The sequence below is a fragment of the Myotis myotis genome, unplaced genomic scaffold (genome assembly GCF_014108235.1).
Source record: "Myotis myotis isolate mMyoMyo1 unplaced genomic scaffold, mMyoMyo1.p scaffold_m19_p_7, whole genome shotgun sequence".
NCBI classification, from domain to species: domain Eukaryota; kingdom Metazoa; phylum Chordata; class Mammalia; order Chiroptera; family Vespertilionidae; genus Myotis; species Myotis myotis.
Genome location: NW_023416379.1, coordinates 84,225,090 through 84,244,188, shown reverse-complemented (window position 1 = coordinate 84,244,188; position 19,099 = coordinate 84,225,090). Strand labels below are relative to the sequence as shown.

At 40.7% G+C, this 19,099-nt stretch overlaps 1 protein-coding gene across 3 annotated transcripts in view; it reads right to left on the bottom strand.

The window, feature by feature from the left end:
* Window positions 1-335: 335 nt before the first annotated feature.
* The window catches only part of SUPT3H (SPT3 homolog, SAGA and STAGA complex component), a 436,829-nt gene continuing 418,065 nt past the window's right edge, over window positions 336-19,099 (bottom strand). For 2 of the 3 annotated variants that reach the window (XM_036316045.1, XM_036316050.1), the window contains one exon: window positions 336-1,660. In XM_036316045.1, the coding sequence (XP_036171938.1) occupies window positions 1,417-1,660 (244 nt within the window). In that variant the 3' untranslated portion in view covers window positions 336-1,416. The remainder of the gene's footprint in view (window positions 1,661-19,099) is intronic. The other variant, XM_036316047.1, reaches the window with a different exon arrangement.

Here is a 19,099-nt window from a genome sequence, read left to right as displayed (position 1 = left end):
ACAAACATACGCCAGACCAACAAAAACACAGACCTGTCATATTTCTGAGAGAAATGTACGTTGAGTCTTCCTTCTCTGGGAGTATAAGGAGATCAGGTAGAATAAAATGAAGGGAAAACCCTAAACCCTATATTTTCTGCCTTGTGCATACTTTAAAATGTATAATGTGGGAAGAGAAGGAATTTTGATGTGAAAAAATAGCCCCTGAAAATTTTATACATCAATAAGCCAGGCAGATCGAAACCAAATACAATAAATGCTGTCGTTTTAAAAGTTAGGATGTTTACTGCAAGCTTATAATTTTCTATGATTAGGGACGCCAAGAAAAATAAGAATGATGATAAAAAGAAAAGTTTAATCATACATTTTAACAACACAGATGGAACATCAAAACCCTTTGGAAATGTCTGATATTATATATCTGCACTTTCTGTCCTTGACATAAAGATTTTTTCCAGAAGGACTAACACAGAGCAGGTAAGTGATAGTTAACACACGGGAACAACGTGGCCCCATCATGTTCACTGGGCTGCACAATGATTTTGGTCACCAGACAAAACTTTCCATGTTTCCCATTTCTGTTCCTATTAATTCTTTACAAAGGCTGTCTCAGTGTGAGTAAAAGCCATGATAAAAGTAAAATTACACAAACTCCTACGAATTTAAAGGAATAACTTCCTGTGTTCTTTTGCAATTCAAGTCTAATCAGGAACCGGACAATTACGTCTGCTCTATTTTGATTTGTTCCCGAGGGTGCCAGTTCCTCGCTTACTGGAGAAAGTATAGATGCCAGAGGGTAGCTCAGCTGCTACCGGCAGTTCCTGTCCACATGCGCAGCCTCAGGGTGGCGGTGCTGGGAGAGCACCTCCTCGCTCCCCTGCTAAGACTCTGACCACCCTGCTACTGAAGGGGAGGGTGTGTGTGAGAGCGGCGGCCTGGGACGACGGGGACAGGGAAGCAGAGAGCTGACGATGGGGAGAGGGTCTGGATGCGGAAAAACACACACCAGGCAGACATGCAGAGAGCTGGGAGGAAGGCACGAACATGACATACACTGTAAGTGGGAGCAGGGAGGCGAGGACGGGAACAGAGTTCATCAGGTCCCCTCGATCTTCGATTCCTGTGAGTTTATAAAATAGACATTTGTCTCTCAAGTCCCCGTGGATGTAGTCAACAAAGTTGGAAAGTAAAGTGCAAGGGGAAAGCTGACTGTCCTTTTAATTTTGTTTCCTTTGTCCCAAACTTGGATTACTAAATGCATCAAGTAAAACATAGACTAAACACTGAAAAAAAAAAAGACACTGCTTTTAAGATATGTGAGCTGAGGGCAGTAAATCCATTCCAAATTAAAATTTCAAAATTGTGTGATCCGCATTCTTGTCCACCTACACACTCTCCCAAACATCCTGCCATTAATTAGCCAACGGCCCATCCAGTAAACAAGACTAGGCGCTGAGGGGGCTGGGGAAGGGCTGGAGTCAGCCCCTCAACAGTCACAACAAACCGGCCCACTCCTGAGGGTGCAGAGAAGGTCAGCGTGTCTTTACTTTGTCCACACGGGGGAACAGACATCACCTTCCCGGAGCATTGCCTTTCCCGCGGTCCAGCCCCAGCCACGTCAGCAGGCCAGAAAAGCCATCCCGTTCCTGCGGTAGGCACTCTGTGGAGAAGAAGAAATCTGCAATGAATTATCACAAGTCGACCAGGAAAGGAGGCACGACGCAAGGGGAGCTTCGTCCTGGGCTGTGGCCGGCCGGCCGCACTCTAACAGGGGCTTAATCTGAACAGTTCTGGTGGCAAAGCTCTAGCAGCTGCTTTGTCTATTAAAAAGTCAATGTGGTTTAACAAGTGGCTAGGGATCCTATTTTGGGGGAGTGGGAGATAGGCAAAATAAGACATCCCATGTTGTAATTGCCTGGACTTGGTTAGGTTAAAGACATGTTGTGTCGAATCTGTTTGTCCTTTGTAAACATGTGTTCCCTATTGGACATGCTCAAGAATCATTTCTAACTAAGTATCTTAATAGTCTATAAATTACTGGCTCATTATAGCCTTCCAAGGCCTAATTTATAGTCTCCATGCAAAGCTCTGGGAACAGGCACTAATAGAGGCCGTTCCTCCCCCTGAAAACGGTCTCTAAGGAGTTCTGTACATTACAGACGTTATAGAAGGCTCGCATCTCACATAACTTCATATACACGCATGCACATGCAGTGTAGCTGTGGATATTCATGATTGGATAAACAGTCCCATGAAAGAAAATGGGAAAGTGGATACTAATCACAATATATTTCTTCAAACAAAGCGAAACGCATGACTTTTCACCCCAAGAGCTGTCTGCCTCCGGAGCTGGAAGAGCTGGGCTACCCAGGCCTCTGTGACTGGCCCTGCGCCTCGCAGCGAGACCGGCGTGGAGCAGAACTGAAACCCACGGCGCAGGAGTAAAATGACCGCCCTCACCACCACAGCGCTCAATATTTACACTGTGAAGTCACATTCAGACAATTCATAACCCTCAATTAGATGCCACTTTCCTATAATGTTTTCAGAAAAGTGGAAACAATTATAAAATCTGTATCAGGGACTTTCCCCTCTAAGCTAATAGCTCTGGGGCTATTCGGGAATCTGGACACTTTCAGTCCAATAAATGTACCTTCTACAGCATCTTGTCGGAAATGCAGAATGAGCTTTTATGATGAAGCTAATGCCATGGACGTACTGTACAGTTTAATTCTAAAAAAATGACTGAAATCCACTTGTAATTACATTGCAAAAAAGGTAAGTGAGCCCCAAGCTTTTAAAGACTTCTACCAATACGAGGTGAAACAAAAATGCTTTTTTCAATAACTTTCTGTTAATCATAAAACCAGTTCACGGCACATGCATCCCTTCCAAACAGCCGGCGTGTACGGGATTTCCTGTGGGTGTCAGGCTGGAGCGGGGCTGCAGCTCACCCCAGAGCCGCGGCTCAAGGATGAGAAGACGGGCACATCCCTCGCCCACTCCTCAGGGCTCCCCGGTGAGTTCGTTCCTGACATCAGGCTTTTTGTGCCAGAGGACACCTCTGGGCTGGAGCAAACATCCTAATAGGAACTAGAAAGTTCCACGTCCACCCCTGAGAGCCTGCGCTGAGAGCAGTGCTAACTGCACTCCTCAGGGAGCCACAAATAACTCGCAGCGATGGATAGAGTGTCTTCCCGCAACCACAGGCGGGAGCCTCAGGCCTCCGCACAGCCCACCACCAAGGCTGCCTGAGAGGCTTCCGCCCGAGTAATACTGTGTTTCTGGACCTTGATATTTTAAATGTTACAACCACAGCGACAACCTTTCACATCACATAATATTGAAGCACAGGGACGGTTTACATGGAGATAAATGGACCTGGGGTGAAGCCGGATTTCTCTCCCCGGTAAGTGGCTGAGTGAGCCCTGCATGAGAACGAAGTTCGGCGCAGAAGAGTCTTGGCTGAATGTACCTACGAACTTACCGAGTTTAATCTTTCCAGGGTGGGCAGTATGAAGTGGTTCTCCCTAGGGCTGAAAAGGTCACTTTTAAGAAAATCAGTTCACCTTTGCAAACAGTGAGAAGATCGCAGGCTTATAGTAACAGATCCCCAGTAGCCAAGCTGATCCAGATTTCTGGACGAAGGGCTTCCTATTCTAATTCTAAAATAGAGGAGGAACAAACATGCCTGTGTAATTAGCGAAGGGCAATTTCAGCAAACCAATCCCCCAGGGTCCCTCACCCTGAGTCACTGCTGTTCCTTTTGATGTACAAAGGATGTGTGCTGTCTGTGTAGGGTGATTATGGGAACGTCGAAAATTTGGCATCTTTTTCAGAGTAAGCAACTTTAAAGGAAGATGGATGAAGACAACTCATCTTTGTGTCAACTGTGAAATTCTCTTTATTTGTGTTGCAAATGTTGAAACTAAATTTAAACATCGCTTGGTGTGAGGGCCTTCCAGAGGCCACATTCTCACGAAACACACTGTATCCCACTTACTCTCCACTGTCAGATCCTATGACTGATCCCAGTTCTATGTCTTCACAGACACTCTGCAGACCCTGACCGGGAACAGCCAGGACCACACCTCACTACTGAAAAGAATAAATCAATCAATAACCAAATCAGACTTCCCCAATAAACCAGCTTCTTCCGTATGCCACTTAAGATTTATTATTGATTTAATAAAGGTCTGTACTCGACTACTAGTTGCTCCTATGTGAATTTGTTGAATAGCTCAGACATTTTAGCATGTTACCAGTAAAGTAGCAAAGATAATATTTGGGTTTCTTTTTTTTAAAGGACCAATTGAAGTTACTATGCCTTTTTTAAAAAAATTGAGGATCAAGTGAGCTCCCAGCTTTTACATTCATTTATTCACTCAGCACCAAATTATGACCTGTTACCAGAACCTCAATATACCTGGATAAGCAGACACAGATGCTATCTACTGCATGGGCATGGGTGGGGAAATTAACTCATGACTGTGCACTTTTTTGCTTACTTGAATATGGATAAACTAGAGAAAACATTTAAATCTCAAATTGGTTTACTTCTGCTTTGTTGTGGGTCACCATAAATTGCACATTTTAAAGAATACACATTACTATGACAGTAAAAGATTAATATTTATCTTAAGCAAAAGAAGACATTCTATAAAACACATCCTGTTATTCCAACTTGAATATACTTGCGTGTGTTATTTATGCCACAGTCTAAACCTGTCCTCCACCCAGCTGAGATGTACATTTTATTCTCACTACCACCTTTCCTGACTCCTTCCTACTTTCTCAAACTTGAAATAAAATAAGAGTTTCATTGTAGGGACTGACCTCAGCAAGGCAGGCTAGAGAGTCCCAAAGCTCATCTCCCACAAAAACAATAAACAAACAACTACCAACATGCAGAAACAGCTCTGGGAAAGCTCAGAACTACAACAAAGAAGCAGGACCCTGTGGGGCTGAGGAACAAGCCTGGCCACTTAGAAGTGTGGGAAGCATTTTACCTGCGTCACCCCACCCCCAGTTCAAGCAGCTCAGAGCAGAGGGACTCCCTCAGGTGAATTTTACCCCAGGGGAAAGGAGAGCAGGGGCACCTCAGAAAGTCTCATCACTGCCATGGCCATTTGCAGCCTTGGCCACGACACTGGGCCCTGCTGCTGGAGCTGCATGGATCCCCACTGCTGTCTCCTCATGGTGGCTGGGCTGCTGCTGCTGTGAGACCTGCCCCCGGGCCCACCTGATGCTGTGCCCACTCTCTGGGTTGGGACACCCCAGCACCTCACCATCTAAGGACGGGGAGTTGCTGCTGCTCTCTGTGCCCGGTCTCTCAGATTCTAAGTCAGCTCCACTGGGCAGTGCTCCTGCAGCTGCTGCTCTCTGGCCCACTCTGTGAGTCTGACGTCATGGCACTCACTTGCCATCACTGGGCAGTACTGTTGCAGCTCTATGTCCCATCCTTGGGTCCCGAGTCATGGCTTTGACCTGGCATCCCTGAGGTTGAGCTGCTGCTGCTCTGCCCCCTGCCCCCTGAGGGCCAGAGTTGGGACTTGGACCCACCATTCCAGGGCATCTGCTGCTGCACCCTAGCCACTGCTGGGGCCCCCACCCTCGGGCTCAAATACTGTGGTGCGTCTCAGAGACTCAGACCGGGGTTCCCCAGGAGACCTGCACATGTCTGCATCTAAGACACTAGCATTACTATTGCAGTAAGTGCACCTGTGCCCCAGGACCCAGGCACTGCGGTAGTTCCACATGTACCTGACCTCAGCACCCCAGCTGCTCTGAGTGCCTGAAACCAAGTGGGATAGCCTTGTCTAGCACATCCTCCCACAGGCAGGAAAGGAGACCAGGAAGACCCCCCCAAGAGTCCTAGGCACCACTGCCACTTGCAGGACCTCCACAGTCTTGGCCACCAAAGACAATGCAGTCTTGACCAAAGTTGACCTTGTTGATGGATGTATGGAAACTATGCCACTGTGCTCTCCCCAGAATCAGAGATGCTGCATCCATCCAGCCAAAGCCCTCATGGCCACCTTCAGAGAAAAGTCTTTCCTAACCAATGTTAGTCTTTAAAAAATGCAGAAGAGCTGACTGCTCCCTCAAAGGCACAGGCATCAATGTAAAGCCACTAGAAACATGAAAAAGTAAGGAAACATGATACCATCAATAATTTTCCAGTACCCAACACCAAAGAAATAGAGATCTATGAGTCAACTGAAAAAGTATTAAAAATAATTATTTTAAGGTAGTACAGTGAGATTCAAGAGACCACAGAGAACCCAATGAGCTTAGGAACTCAATGCATGAACAAGATGAGAAGTTCAACAAAGAGAGAGAAATCACAATGAACCAAACAGAAATTCTGGAGCTAAAGGATGCAATGAATAAAATGAAAAAAATGCAATAGAGAGCTTCAAAAAAGGCTTAATCAAGCAGAAGAATTAATCTGCAAACTTGAAGACAGATCTTTAATATTACACTCAGAGGAGAAAAATAAATAAGAATGAAAAGGAGTGAAAAAAGCCTATGTGAATTCTGGGACAACATTAAGTGAAACAATATTTGCATTATGGGAGTCCTAGAAGAGAGAAAGGGTCTGAAAAGTTAACCAAAGAGAGATTTTGAAAGAATTGAGTTTAAAAAGAGTCATCACATAGAAGGAAACCCAGACAACATTCTCAGCAGGTTTCTCAGAAGAAACCTTGCAAGCCAGGAGGGAGTGGGATGACATATTCAAAGTGTTCAAAGAAAAAAATCTGCCAATCTAGAATACTTTACCCAGGAAAGTAGTTCTTAGGTAGAGATATAGATAAAAACTGAGGCCCTAACCGGTTTGGCTCAGTGGATAGAGCGTCGGCCTGCGGACTGAGGGGTCCCAGGTTCGATTCCAATCAAGGGCATGTACCTTGGTTGCGGGCACATCCCCAGTGGGGGGGTGTGCAGGAGGCAGCTGGTTGATGTTTCTCTCTCATTGATGTTTCTAACTCTCTATCCCTCTCCCTTCCTCTCTGTAAAAAATCAATAAAATATATTAAAAAAAAAAAACCTGAGGGAATTTATCACCAGTAGGCCTACCTTAGAAGAAAGGCAAAAAGGAGTTCTTCAAGATGAAACAAAAAGGATGCTAATTAGTAAGATGAAAACATATGAAAAATATAAAATCCATTGATAAAAGTAAATACATAGATAAATTCAAAATAATACTGCAACGGTAGTATGTAAATCACTTTGGACTCTAGCATATAGGTTGAAAGACAAAGGTGCTAAAAATAACTATAGCTAAAATATTTTGTTAGAGCATAGGGGATATGCTCCTTGACATTGGCCTTGGGGGTGGTTTCTTAGATAAGGCACCAAGAGAAAAGGCAAAAAAAGCTAAAATACAATATAAAATACAATATAAAAAGATGAAAATGGTGAGATTAACAACATAAAGTGTGTGTAGGGAGAGCAAATAAATGTGTAGATCTTTTTAAGGCAATTGAAGTTAAGTTGTTATCCGCTTAAAATACACATATAAGATGTATTATAAAAGCCTCATTGTAAACACAAATTAAAAACCTATAAGTACACAAATAATAAGAGAATAGAATCAAAGCATACCATTGTCAAAAAAATATCACCAATTCTCAAAGAAAGACAGCAACAGTGGAAGGAATGAAAAAAGTATAAAACAATCAGAAAACATTTATAAAATGACAATAGTAAGTCCTTACATATCTAATATAAATGTTTTTAATTTCCAATTAAAAGACATTGAGTGCCTGGATGGATAAAAAAGAAAAAAAGAGACCCAAGTACATGTTGCCTAGAGAGACTCACTTAAGCTTTAAAGACATTCACAGGCTGAAAGTGATGGGATGGGAAAATGCTAATGGAAACAAAAGAGAATAGAGGTAGCAATAAAATAATTAGAAAAAATTTAACCAAAGATGTGAAAAACCTACACACTAGAAACTATAAGACATTGGTGAAATAATTTAAAGAATACATAAGTAAATAGAAAGATATCCCATAGTCTTGGATTAGAAGAATTAATATTGTTAAGAATATCAATACTACTCAAAGCAATCTACAGATTAAATCCAACCCTATAAAAATTCTAATGGTATTTTTCACAGAAATAGAAAATATAATCCTAAAATTTGTTTGGAACCACAAAAGACCCTGAGTAGCCAAAGCAATCTTGAGAAAGAACAAAGAAGAATGCAATACACGTTCTGCTTTCAAACTATATTATAAGGTTGTAGTAATTAAAACAGTATGGTATTGGCATAAAAACAGGCATAGAGCCATGGAATAGAATAGAGAGCCCAGAAATTAACCCACATATATAGTCAATTTTTGACAAAGGAGCCAAGAATGTATCAGGATAATCTCTTCAATAAATGGTACTGGGAAAACTGGGTAGCTACATGCAAAAGAATGAAACGGGACCCCTATTTTACACCATATAAAGAATCAACTCAACATGGATGAAGGACTTCAATGTAAGACCTGCAGCTGTAAAACTCCTAGAAGTAAACGTAGGGGATATGCTCCTTGATACTGGCCTTGGCAGTGGTTTCTTAGATAAGGCACCAAGAGCAAAGGCAAAAAAAGCTAAAATAAATTAGCACACTATATTAAACTAGAGAGCTTTTGCATAGTAAAGTCAATAATAAATTGAAAAGGCAACTACAGAATCAGAGAAAACCTTTGCAAACCATATATCTAATAAGGGGTTAATATCTAAAATACATAAAGAACAAATGACTCAATAGCAAAAATGCAAATAATAAAATTTTAAAATTGGCAACAAAAACCAGATAGACATTTTCCTGAAGAAGATATGGCCAATGGGTACATAAAAAAGGTTTTCAACATCACTAATCATCAAGAAAATCCAAATCAAAACCACAGTGAGATATCACCTAACACCGGTTAGGATGGGTATTATAAAAAAGACAAGAGATAACAAATGTGGAGAAAAGGAATTCCTTATGTGCTGTTGGGGGGAATGTAAATTGGTACGGCCATTATGGAAAACAGTATGGTGGTTGCCCCAAAATTAAAAATAGAACTACAGTTGGACCCAGCAGTCTGACTCCTGGGTATGTATCAGAAGGAAATGAAATACATATCTCAAAGAGATATCTGTACCATGTTCATTGCAACATTATTTACAATCACCAAGATACGGTAACAACTTAAATATCTTTGGGTGAACCTGGAGGGCATTAGGTTAAGTGAAATAAGCCAGACAGAGAAATACAAGTACTGTTTGGTATCACTTGTATGTGGATTATAAACAAAATAAAAACTAAAATCAAAGCAACAGACACACACACACACACACACACACACACACACACATGCACACACGCACACACGCACACACGCGCACACACACACACACCCCCCAAAAACAAAACAGAGTAGAATTGTGGTTGCCAGGGGCTATAGGGACAGAGAAATGGGGAGATGTAGGTCCAAGGGTACAAACTTTTGGTTACAAGTTCTGAGGATCTAATGCACAGTCTGGTGAGTTAGAAATATAGTACTGTACTGTATACTTGAAAGTTGCTGAGAGCAGATCTTAAGCGTTCTAACACACACAAAACAAAACAAAACAAAACAAAACAAAACAAAACAAAACAAAACAAAACAAAAAGAGTTAACGGTGAGGTGATGGATGTGTTAGTTATCTTGATCATGGTAGACATTCCCCAATGTAAATGTGTATCAAATCATCACATTACATACATTAAATACATACAATTATATTTGTCTATTACTCCTCAAAGTTGGAAATAAAAAAATAATTTGATTGTAGCAGGTCCAAAATTCACTTACAAATATTTCCTTTCTCAAGGTCCTAAGACAGAAGATTTTGGTTCCATTGCCTGAAGTGCTATACATTTGTATGATTTGATTTTAGAAAATCTGAGTTCTTACTCTATGTAAACCACTCTGCTTGGTGTCCAAGGACAAAAGCTAAGTAACACAGTCCCTGCAGTCAGTAGACTTCCAATTTACAGTAATGTCAACAGCTTACGACAAGTAAAATGCAAGGAGAGGGCATTCGCTAGGGTGGGAGGAGGGAGAAAACAAGGCAGCTCTTTTGTTTGCTTTTTAAAAAAATTATCTTTATTGTTGAAAGTGTTATTACAGATGTCCCCTTCTTCCCCCATTGACCCCCTTCACCTTACCCCTGCCCCCCCCAGGTCTTCAATGCACTATTGTCTGTGTCCATGGGTTATGCATATATGCGTATAAATTTTTTGGTTAATCTCTTCCTGCCCCCCCCTTTAATCACAATATTTAATTTCAAATAACATTTAAAAGGGCACAAGATTTGTAGATTTCTTAAGGCAACAAGAGAGGGGCAAAGATTAGAAAACACAACATGGTTTTATGGGTGATAAGTATTTTCATGCCCATATCTAATTTACCCTTACCACAACTAGTAAAAAGGGTCTTATTATTCTCTTTTTAAAAGTGACATACTCCAGTGAATGGTAGATTTAGTGTTAAAAACCCAGGGCCTGTATTCTTTTCATTATACCACATTGTCTTACACTAAACAAAAGAAAAAAAACCCTCTGAAATGTGGCATAATTCATTCCACCCGGATTACTGAAGACATACACAGTCTCCTAGTCCTGAAAAACTCAATTCTTGCTAACTCAACATCACTTAAAGGCGAAATGAAAATTTTACTTCAAATTTAAACTAAATCAGCCTGGTCCGATACTTCAAAGTGCGGAGGGGGACTTAAATGTAAGTCATCTTCAGTTTGGAGACATCTCAACTAGTGCCTATTTCCCAGGCTAATTTTAAGAATAGTATTTGGAAAAAAGCACTATGCAACCCAATCGCCGAGGGGGCTTTGAAAAATCACAGATCCTTGGGCTCTGCTGCCTCTGGAATGTTTCCAAAGCCTCCAGGTGGCTGGCTGCGGCGCGGGCCGAGAATGGCGGCAAGAGAGGACGAGGACACCAACAACGGGACCAGAGATGGTTTGTCAGTAAGGGGAACCATTTCAGAATCTGTCATGATTATACAGGAAACAACATCTCTTAGTGGAAATCCTAATACTGGCATTTAATTTAATACAGCAGAAAGAGAAATTAAGGTTTTCAGACCATGCCTTTCTACCCAGACAGCAAGTGGGTTACCTGTGTCTCTCACATTTCTCACCTGCAGTCCATCTGTAGAGTCGTCATTGTTCTTTTTCCTTCCTAGATGCTGGGATGCCACTCTTAGGGACATAGTCCTTCAGACTGTCTCACCATATTTAATTCCATAATGAAAAAGGAATTTGGAAACTGAGCCTATTAACCCAAGATGAACAAACCCTTTGCATATACCAAGGAACAGAGTTTGAAATTGGAAAGTGTCTTTGTGAACTCCTCAAGCCCAATTCCAAATCTAACAGAGAAAACGAACGCCCTGAGAGAGAGAGAGAGAGAGAGAGAGAGAGAGAGAGAGAGAGAGAGAGACCCATCCCTGGTCACGTGGGGGGAGAACCCGGGATTCCTGACTCCGTGTGGGGCTCTTTATGGACGGTTCTCATTCTGTCCAGAGCTATGTGTTTAGCGTCCCGGACCTTAATGGGGAAAACAGATGCAGGGGGAAAATTGTTTTCCGGATTAAGAGCCCTTGGGAGCAGAACAAAAGTGACGGGACCGGGGAAGGGAGAGACTTAACGATGTCCAAACAGCGCAGCTGAGCAGTCGGAACAAGGCGGACGGTTGTGAGCGGCTAGCTCTACCTCTGGCTCTTCTGCTGCATGATTAGCTCTTCCTTGGAGAATCACTAATTTCCCAAGGGCCCCAAATAATAACTTTGATAAATGGACGAAATATCAAAATAATTAAGATAAACCCGTCTGGAAAGTTCTGTGGCGAAAGCACACATCTTTAGGACCTTCAAGGGGCGACACACCATGTGTTCCCATTCAAGTCTTCCTGAGGCTGTGCTCAGTGTCCGACTGAGGGCTGAACAAATAAGGTGGCCTCCTGGATATGCTTGGAGTTGGCCGTTTGGATGAAATCCAGTGAGAAAAGGACAATAAAAAGATTTGGAGCATATATTCTCTCTCCCAAACTACTCTTAACTCCCAATTAACTAAGTGTAGGGCAGACTTTCTGCAGAGGATGGCTTGTGGGCCACAGGACCCGCCCTGGTTACCAAGGGCCCGGTGGTTTCCCAAACGTTCTCCACTCCACAGAGGCTCAGAGGGCACGGAGGGCACAGAGGGCGCGCTGGGGCTCTCCTGGGAGAAAAGGCAGGGAGGCAGCAGAGTAGACTGAAAGCAACTGCCTTTCACTAGTCCTTACCGATCTAGTGAATCTAAGTGGCTTATTGGAAGGTAGATACCTCTCTGAATTTCATGTATAAATGCTGTTTCACAAGCTACATGAGCCCTCCTCTCTGTCCCGCCTCATACCCAAGTTTTCCAGGAAAAGCCAGTTGTTCTTGTATCTGGCCTTTTCCTCCCTCTCTTCTGGCAGCCACACTGGAGACTGCATCAAGCTGTCCCACACGCCCCAATTCTGAGCCACTGGATTCAGAGACCAAGCCTCCCCTAGACCTTCATTTGCCTCAGGAGGTATCCATGCCCCGGAGACAGACTGCTTTGCTTTCATACTGTACGTCTTTGAGGCTCTGGATCTTCATATCAAAGCTGTGCAACAGCTTTTTAAAAGATAAAATATGACACCCCCCTCCCCCCCAGGCCTTTGGCTGCCCTTGTGTCTGTGTGTGGGAAGAGATTTAATTATAATGAATAAATCTGAATGGTGGTCTAAGACTCTTAAAATCAAAGAGGGAACCATGGCTGAATTTCATTAGCAAACATAAATACAAATAGGCACATCTTGTTTGCACCAAAGCCATGTGACTTTTCCCCTTTTGATAATGTTATTCTAACTCTGATATTTCAGAGAATCTAAATTGAACCATATGATGAATAGCAATGCAACACGCAAAGCTCTTCATTAAACATCTTCCCTTTGTATACTCCCCAGTGTTAGAAACATCCTGTGAAAACCTGGAGGGCAGTTCGTTGGACGGCAGGGCACTGGTTTAAGAACAGGAACAGGGAGGGGGCCCTGCCCTTTCAGTAAGAGGTCTTCCAGGGCGTCAGGGTGGGAAAAAGACACAGCATTAACTGTCCTTCTAGTCCAAATAACTGGGAGCCTATATAAATTTCCAGAAGTTGTCATTTTATGCATGTTTTCCTGTATGTCTCTGTTATATTCTTATTACCAAGTTATTTCAGCATTCTGAAAACAAGAATCTCATCTCTAAATTAAAATTTAGTTATTAAAAATTGCCATTTCTAATTGTCCAAGACATCTCAATCAAATTATATGAGAGATGTGTTAATTCTGTTGTTAAACAAAATCATTAAGTAGCTGATAAAAACAACATTGTTTTTTTAGAACAAAAGTTTTTTGTGAAAGTTATTTTTAGCAATTTTATATGAGACTAAAAGTATACCATTTCTATGTATAAATTATTCTTTCCATGATATCGTATGTACTTAAACACAACTATGGTTAATAATAATTTAATGCCAATAATGTTAAACTTTTCTTCAGCTACCTTATATTAAGAACAGTCAAAACACAGATGTCTGAAATTATTCCAAGCTGCAAACACATATAACTCTATATGAAAACAGTGCTAAATTGGCAGAATTATTAACTGAAATCTCCTTCTTGGGGGGTGGGGTGAGGAGGCGGGGCTAACAATAGTTAATTTTCATTCTCCATAGCCTTCAGAAGGCAGGGACCTTACTATTTTATCTATGTGTGCCCACAGTATCGCCCAATGCAGAGAAAATAAGTAGGTGCTCAATAAATAATCATCTTGGGAATGAATGCATTTGATTAGCAAGTAGGTTAGTTTCCTCTGGGCAACAATGAGAAATGCTAACATGTGTTCTCCACCAGAGCAGGGGCTGGGATAGTCTCAGCTCTTAAAAATTAGGCTTAGACCGCACACTTATCATTTTACAAGATAACCATCCCTAGCAATTGTTAAGAAAAATAAATTAGTGACCTTAATAATTCAACCATAAACATTGCTGCAAAAAAAAGTTACTGTGATCTGAGTTCTCAGTTCCCACTGGGAGCATTTCTGGGCTTCTCCTGGCTGTTATCTGCTAGGAGTAAAAAAAAAAATTGGCTCCCAAATGCCTTGTTTGCCAGAAAAAGAGAGTCCAAGTTATCTAAAACAATACTCTTAATTATATTGTTGAGTCTAAACATTTGAAGTTCAAATATACTGCTATTAAAAATAATTAATAACGAGTTTACAGTAGATAGTATAAAATAAAAGAGTAGAAAAATGGCTTACAATCTTGGTTATATGGCAGTGATACTTAATTGTGTTTTCAATCTTCAACAATGATACAAGATAAAAATAAAAATAAAATATTGCCTCAACAGCCTGTGCTACATCAAAAAACACAACACAAAAAAATAACAATGAGGGTAGCAATACCTGTTTACCAATGGTCAAGACACCAATTTAGGGTAGTAAATAAGTTATGATTAAGACAAAAAATACTAAAAACTATGATACAAAACAGTCAGGACACAGTAGTTAATAATATCAATCAAGTATGGTAGCTACTTGAGAAGGTATATTTCTGTATGAACTGTCATTCATTCAACAATACAGACTACAAGGTTCAGTGGGTACAGCAGTGATCACAGATCCTCATTTTCTTCTCCTTTCTAAAAAAAAATCCTGAGGCTATGTTTTTACTGATTTTTAAAGAGAGAGGAAGGGAAAGACAAACATCAATGAGAGAAACATCGATCAGTTGCCTCTAGTATGCATCCCAACTGGGAATGGAACCCCAAACCTGCAACCAAGGTATATGCCCTGCCCTGGAATTGAACCCTCAATCTTTTAGTGCATGGGACGCCGCTATAACCAAATGAGACACCGGGCCAGGGTCTGCCTTTCATATTCAACAGTCTAATAAAGAAGACATATTGAATGAGAAATGACAAAAGTGATACAAGTTTAAAAAATGAGTATAGCATATAATGGGACCATATAAGAAGGCAGTAGAAGTGGGTATTGGTGATCAGGGCACCTTCTTAAAGAAAAAGACACTCAGCTGAGGCCTGAGTTGGGGATGAGAGAAAAATGGTGAGCAGGATAGAGAGTATTCTAGGTAAGATCCAAAGGAGGGAGAGCTTTAGCTTGTTTCTAAATGCCAGACTATAGGCTATGTCTGTCGCCATAGTATTAAATCTAAGACACCAATCCACACTACCTATCACTAAAGGGTTTATCAAAATTCAGGTAAGAACCCAGCTAGTGTGGCTCAGTGATTGAGCATCGGCCCATGAACCAGGAAGTCATGGTTACATTCCCGGCCAGGGCACATTCTTACCATATGATCCAGCATTTGTACTACTTGGTATTTACCTAAAGGAGTTGAAAACTTATGTCCGCACGAATACCTGCATAGGGGTATTTATAGCTTTATTCATACTTGTCAAAACTTGGAAGCAACCAAGATGTCCTTCAGTAAGTGAAAGGATAAATAAACTATGGTAACATTCAGACAGTGGATTATTCAGGGCTCAAAAGAAATGAGATATTAAGCCATGAATAGACACGGGGAAAACTTAAATGCTTATTACTCAGTGAAATAAGGCAACCTGAAAAAGTTACACAATTTATGACTCCATGTTTATGACATTCTGGAAAAGGCAAAACTTTGAAGCCAGTAAACTATGGACTTAGGATGAAAATGATGTGTCCTTGTAAGTTCATAAACTGTAACAAAATCATGATTCTGATGGATGATAGGGATAATGGGGGAGGCTGTGCATATGTGGGGCAGGGGATATATGGGAAATTTCTGTACTTTCCACCAACTTTTGCTGTGACTCTAAAACTAGTCTAAAAAATAAAGTATATACAAATTTGAAATACCCTCTCTTGGCATTTATTTCAAAATTAAATTGCTCTGTACTGACAATGACAGGGATGCCTCCTTCATACCTTTGTGTCTCCTCCCTAATAAGGTGTATTTGAGTTCCTGCGAACATATTCTTTTACCTTGTACACATAGAAACAACTGCATTTCTATAACAGAGTTGTGTTAATGGAATTTGCCACAGACATTTACAATCTGCCTTAACCATTTTGAAAATTTACCTCCAAAATAAAATAAACAACCAGAGTATGTTCACCAGTGTGAAAGATTAATTTGAACAGAATTATCATATTAAAAGGCTAAACCTCCTGAGGTTATGAAACTATCCTGTCAGATATGATGTATTATTTATATAGCAGTGACAGTGCTCATTTTATTGGGTATTATCCTGATTAACCCTAAAAGGTCGGCTATTTGGGTCACAGTAACTGGGACGCTGAAGAGGCCAGATCACATATCACACTACTGTTCAAGTCTACTGTTTACTGTCACGTTGTCTCTCAAAGACAATGAGAAGGTTTAGGCTTAACACCTTAAAACGAAATGTTCTTTTCACTTCTACTTTCTTTTCAAAATATTTTGTTTTATTATTCACCAGTCAACTTTTTTTAAAAAAATAGATCTTTCAAAGGCCTATAAAAAAATTAGCACCAATTCTAGACTAAAGAATTATGAAAGAAGGTGGCTGTTGTGTGTTTCAGTAACTCTTACCATGACTTCTTGAGGAAGGACTGAATGGATTCTATCTTTATGTATTCTATTCATGTAGCACCCAAGGTAAGCAGGCCTTCTAGCCTCAGGATGTATAATCTTCTTGCTGAAAATAATTCCATGAATCATTTCAACTAGCTTTCAAGAGAGCCTTGGCTAATGAATCTTTTTCTGCTTGTCCAGTACATGTGGTGGGGTTAGTGATGGAGTAGGCTGGATCCATCACACTCAGGGCCCCTAGGCCCCCTGTACATGCAGCCAGCCCCTGCTTCAGCACAGGCCTGGGAGGTGAGAGGAGGTAAGCTAATGCATGAGTAGCTGCCAGGAGAAAAGATGGGAGGAAAAAAGCTAAAGAAATATACTATTTCAATCAAAGTCAGAAATTTGTAGAAGTGGTTTTGGTCTCCATATAGTAAAAATATTTATCCAAGAAACTCCTACTCGGGTGTGAACATCCTACTTCTAGTGGGATTTTGTTTGGCAAAGGGCTGTGAAAGAGTGGAAGCTAATACAGAACATGTCTATAAACAAATTTATTTAGTTAGTACAGATTGACACATTCACTAGAGGATTTTAGCAATTACATGTGTAAAACTATTTCCTACAGTGGTTTCCTTTTGTGATTTTGCTAATTTATTCAATCTAGGCCATTTTCATGCACTGACTGTTACAAGCCATTTAGCCACCCAGGCTGAAATGAACATATGGGGACTCCACACCTTCTTTCCAATGCTTCACGTAAACATAATTATATGGCGACATTAGAGAGTCAAACTTCTAATGAAAGAAAGTCAAGCAAGGTTATAATACCTAAAAACGTGATGTGATAATCTAATTTTGGAGAAAAGAGCGTTGGCTATGATGTACACGAAAGTTTTTGGTAAAATGCCAAGTGCTATATAAGTATAATGTGTTTATATTTGTATTCAAGATGTATGTGTAATCTAGTTATAACAACATATAATCAAATCATATTCTTGGGAGAATTTTAACTTTTAGCAAATGTACGTTTATTGAAACTCATATTCTCAACTCCGGAAATACTTTTATTATAATTCTCTACTGATGCATACTTCTATTTGTAAATGTTAGTATAATTCATTATATTAATTAATAACTTCTATCTCTTGAACTCCAAGCCATTATTATAGTTTGTATAAATGTCTTACTTTAAATGCTCAATAAGTATTTGGTACATGAGTAAAGACTATTCAAGTCTGAATAGTTCTCATGTAAAGAAAACCAAGCCTAGCTAGTTTGGCTCAGGGGATAGAGCGTCGGCCTGTGGACTAAAGGGTCCTGGGTTTGATTCTGATCAAGGGCACATGCTTGGGTTGCAGGCTCAATACCCAGTAGGGGGTGTGCAGGAGGCAGCCAATCAGTGATTCTCTATCATCATTGACATTTCTATCTCTCCCTCTCCCTTCCGCTCTGAAATCAATAAAAATATATATACATAAAAGAAAATCAATATACATGAACACTTTATTTGCAAAGTAATTTATTTTATAAATTGAGAATTTTAATTTCTGAAGCATATATTATCTTCAAATATATTTGGAATTAATAAAACAAAATGCAGAGTAGCTTTACTTAGATAAAGGGTTGCACAACTGCTATCAGTAGGGAGAGGGTAGGTATCCCATAAAAATATTTATGTGAAATGGAGACTTCATAATCAAAACAGTTGGGAATCATTGGCCTTGCCCCAGAGCTTAGGTGGGTGGACCATCCAGGCAGGTATGGCAGGAAATGGCAGGGTCCTGGCAGTCAAGGGCAGAAGGAACTTGAAACAGCTGGTCCCTTGAGTAGGCTGAGTGACAAGCTTCTAAACCCCCCCCACCCCCTCCAATTGGGATTCTCGGGTCCCTAGGCCACTGGAGAGCTCTCTGTGCTGGTTGCAGATATGAGAAGATCTCAAAGACCAACCTCTACCCTACATGAGAAAGTGGAGGGGAGGTATTCCATTACCTGTTGTTCTCGAGTTAACGTTGAAATTATATTTTTCAAACGTTTTAAATATCCTTACCAGTAGTAGAGAGATAATAATGGGATATTTGTTGACCCCTCACTTTAATGTGTCCTGTTGAATTTCTTTTGTTTCTCTTTTTTTGGAGACTTGTTTCACCATAAAAATTAGTAAGTCCATTTTTATGGGGTTTATGCTGGGGCTAGTTTTATTTACAATTACTATCTTGATATAATAGTAATTAAATGATGTTATGGGTTGAATCATGTCCTCCATAAAGCTAAGTTGAAGTCCTGATTCCTGGAAGAAGTGACTGTGCCCTGATTTGGAAATGGGGTCTTTACAGATAGGATCAGGTTAAGACGAGGGCATTAAGGTGCGCAGTGGTCAAACATGAGTGGTGTCCTTGCACGAGGAGATAAGAGACACACAGGAAAAAGACCACCCCTAGCTGGTTT